The sequence below is a fragment of the Notothenia coriiceps genome, unplaced genomic scaffold (genome assembly GCF_000735185.1).
Source record: "Notothenia coriiceps isolate Sejong01 unplaced genomic scaffold, NC01 NC01_scaffold00032228, whole genome shotgun sequence".
NCBI classification, from domain to species: domain Eukaryota; kingdom Metazoa; phylum Chordata; class Actinopteri; order Perciformes; family Nototheniidae; genus Notothenia; species Notothenia coriiceps.
In genome coordinates this window covers 1669-4823 of record NW_011364929.1, presented here as the reverse complement: position 1 = coordinate 4823, position 3155 = coordinate 1669, and the positions used below count along the sequence as shown (strand labels likewise).

The window sequence follows — 3155 nt, the reverse complement described above, 5'->3', positions numbered from 1 at the left end:
CCGGCCAACGCAATCCTATTGTAATACATTTGAATGTAAAATGTTCGTTGTGATTTTAAGTCCAAGTAAACGAACCGGAGGGTCGAGGTTCAAGTTCCAAAAAAAAAACGGAACCAAATATTAATATATTTGGTTCCGTTTTTTTTTTAACAATATATTATAGGTCTATACAAAACATTTCCATGAAGTGTCTGGCACCAAAATACCAAACGGATCATGCATTGTTGTCATTGCACGACACACACACACCTCCCACAGGTGAGCCACAGTAGGTGCGTCGGCCCAGGAGTGTTCTGCGTTGAGGCCACTCTTCCCGTTCTTGTAGATCACGATGGAGAAAGACTTATCGAACCACCTGAGGGAGAGGAAGATGGAGACGCGTGAGAAAATATTTCATGCAGTTACAATTACAAAAACGATATGGTCTCTCAACCCACAGACCAAACATTTCCCCCTCCCTCCGTCCGTCAGTAAATAACGGTTAAACCTCAGACTTTAATCTCAGAATTTTTAGAAATGAACACTTAACGGTTAATTCAGACCTTTTCACGTGCTTTAACGTTACCAAATAGTGTGTTGAATGCCATTTAAATTACCGGATACTTCCGATTTCAAAGCAGCTAAAAAGTTAACGTGTTGTTCTTTTTTCTGGGTTCAGTGAGAGATATTGATCCCTGGTTTGCGATCCATTTTCTAGATGTTAATTTGGTTTGTTGTTCCTCACAGCACTTTCAGTAAGAATACTTAAATCAGAATTCCAAATTATTTTCAAAAAATTCTGTCTTTTTTGTTAAATTTGACTTTTTCCTAAAAGAAATCTGACTTTTTCTTATTTTTGATTTATTTTCCCCGAATTCAAGATTTTTTTCTCAGAATTCTTCGGGAAAAAACACTTTAAGTCGATATTTTCGGATATTTTAACTTGACCAAATAATGTATTTCATGCGATTTAAATGACTGGATGCTTCGGATTTCAAAGCAGCTAAAAAAGTGTTTTGCTTTTCTCTGGGTTCAGTGAGAGATATTGATCCCTGTTTGCGACCCCTTCTCTAGACGCCAATTTGTGTTATTTCCCACGTGTCGTCCTCACCGATCGTAGCACTTTCCGTAAGAATACTTAAATCAGGATTCCAACTTATTTAAGAATTTTTTTTTTTTTAAATGCTGCTTTTTTGTTAAATTCTGACTTTTTCCTAAAAAAAATCTGACTTTTTCTTACATTTGATTTATTTCCCCAGAATTCAAGATTTTTTCTCAGAAATCTTAGGGAAAAAACATTTAAGTCGATATTTTCACATATTTTTAACTTTACAAATAATGTGTTTAAAATATTGCACAATTCCCGATTACTTCTGATTTCAAAGCAGCTAAAAAGTTTACTACTATTTTGCATTTTCTGAGTTCAGTGAGAGATATTGATCCCTGTTTGCGGCCCCTTCTCTAGACGCCAATTGATATTATTTCTCACCGATCGTAGCACTTCCCGTGCAGAATAGACTTGGCGTATCGGTCCAGATTTCCCACGGGATCGTCTCCCTTCATGCCTTGTTCTTCATCGTCCAGCGTCACGAAGAAGGCCGACCTCTCGATGATATCCAGAGATCGCTTATTGACCCCAGAGCTGAAATACTCCTTTCTGATCTTAGCCCAAGGAACCCTTAGAGAAACACAAAGGAACACTATTAGATAAAACACATTATCAGACACGAACAAAAGCACATGATGTGAAACTGATCAAAAACACTCATTAAAAAAAGGGAAAGGATGTTCATTTATTTACCTACACTGCTTCCTGCACATTAACCTTGTTTATATATCTGTGTACATTCACCTGATCACATTTTTGTTATTTCTTTTCATACTTTTACTCATTTGTTATCAACTCCAACAAGTGTGTGAGTGTGTTTTCTGCTGTGTTCACATGCCTTGTTTATCTCCCCTGTCTATCCGCATGGACACACTCCAAATTACATAACACAACTGTGGGAAATCATTTGCTTAAGTATTCAACCTTTCACACAGTTCATCATGTTCTCCTTTCCCACGGCATAGTTCTACGGCCTGGGGTATTGCTGCCATCTCTCTTAAGGAGGAGCAGATTGGGAGCATTGTTGTCGTTGTTGATTATGACCGAGCCCCAGCTGACATGAGGTAGTGTTCGGGGACGAAGGTTCCCTCGAGCTCTAGTTAGATTCAGGGTCCATATTGCTTTAGTCTCACTGATGAAGAATGTTGATTATTACACTCAGAACTAGTTCAAACCTGGGCTCTTCAGAATTGATTTGGCATCTCAACGTGTGGTCAACTCGTGGCCCGTGACATGTCTCCGGCCGAAGCTCCAAATAAACCGTCAGTGTTTGCCATCAAAGCTCCAGCTCTCCTCGTGTCTCTGAGTCCTGACTCCATCAGAGCTCCAGCTCTCCTCGTGTCTCTCTGAGTCCTGACTCCATCAGAGCTCCAGCTCTCCTCGTGTCTCTCTGAGTCCTGACTCCATCAGAGCTCCAGCTCTCCTCGTGTCTCTGAGTCCTGACTCCACACAGACACACACACCCTCATTTCCTCCTCCCGGTGACTCTTTGTTACAGAAGCCTACCTGTCATTATTTCCTGATACGAGTTTCCTTTTTATCTGACCTTCTTCATTTTGTCTCCATTTCTAACTCTGTGAAAAACAACTTGCAGAGACTCGAAATACTGCCTGTAATATCTAATTCATTACAGACGAACGGAAGAGGTTTAGGACCACGCGTAAAAGAAGCTCGATATCTGACCAAAAGTTAGTTATTTTTTATAAAAGTCAGAATTCTTAAGATAAAAATCTGCTTTGGTCAGATCCTAATTTCTGAGATTTAAAGGTGGGGTAGGTAATTCCCTTCAGAACACTTTTTGTTATATTGCATGGAATGCTCTTAACATCCGATAGCAATGAATATCTGAAGTGCTTTGACAAAAAATCCATAAAAAAAGTTCATCTGTGGAAGAAGCTGTGGTTCTGTAAAAAGCACGACCAATCATCTGAGCCGGCCCGGCTAAAATAAGTGGATGGCACAAGTATAACGGCCGTAGAATTCATATCACAAGTCACAGCAGCAAAAGGTTCTGACTGCACGGGTTGGTTGCCATGTCAATTCTGTTCAGCCTCTCTAGATCAGTGCT

General features: G+C 39.8%; 1 protein-coding gene across 1 annotated transcript; it reads right to left on the bottom strand.

Annotated features, from left to right (window-relative positions):
• Positions 1 to 247: 247 nt before the first annotated feature.
• LOC104960708 (carnitine O-palmitoyltransferase 1, liver isoform-like) lies at positions 248 to 1657 on the bottom strand (the record flags this gene model as incomplete). Its single annotated transcript, XM_010788861.1, has 2 exons — positions 248 to 355; positions 1469 to 1657. Coding segments are annotated over 2 exons (297 nt in total), but the record flags the coding sequence as incomplete, so codon positions are not given.
• Positions 1658 to 3155: the final 1498 nt, after the last annotated feature.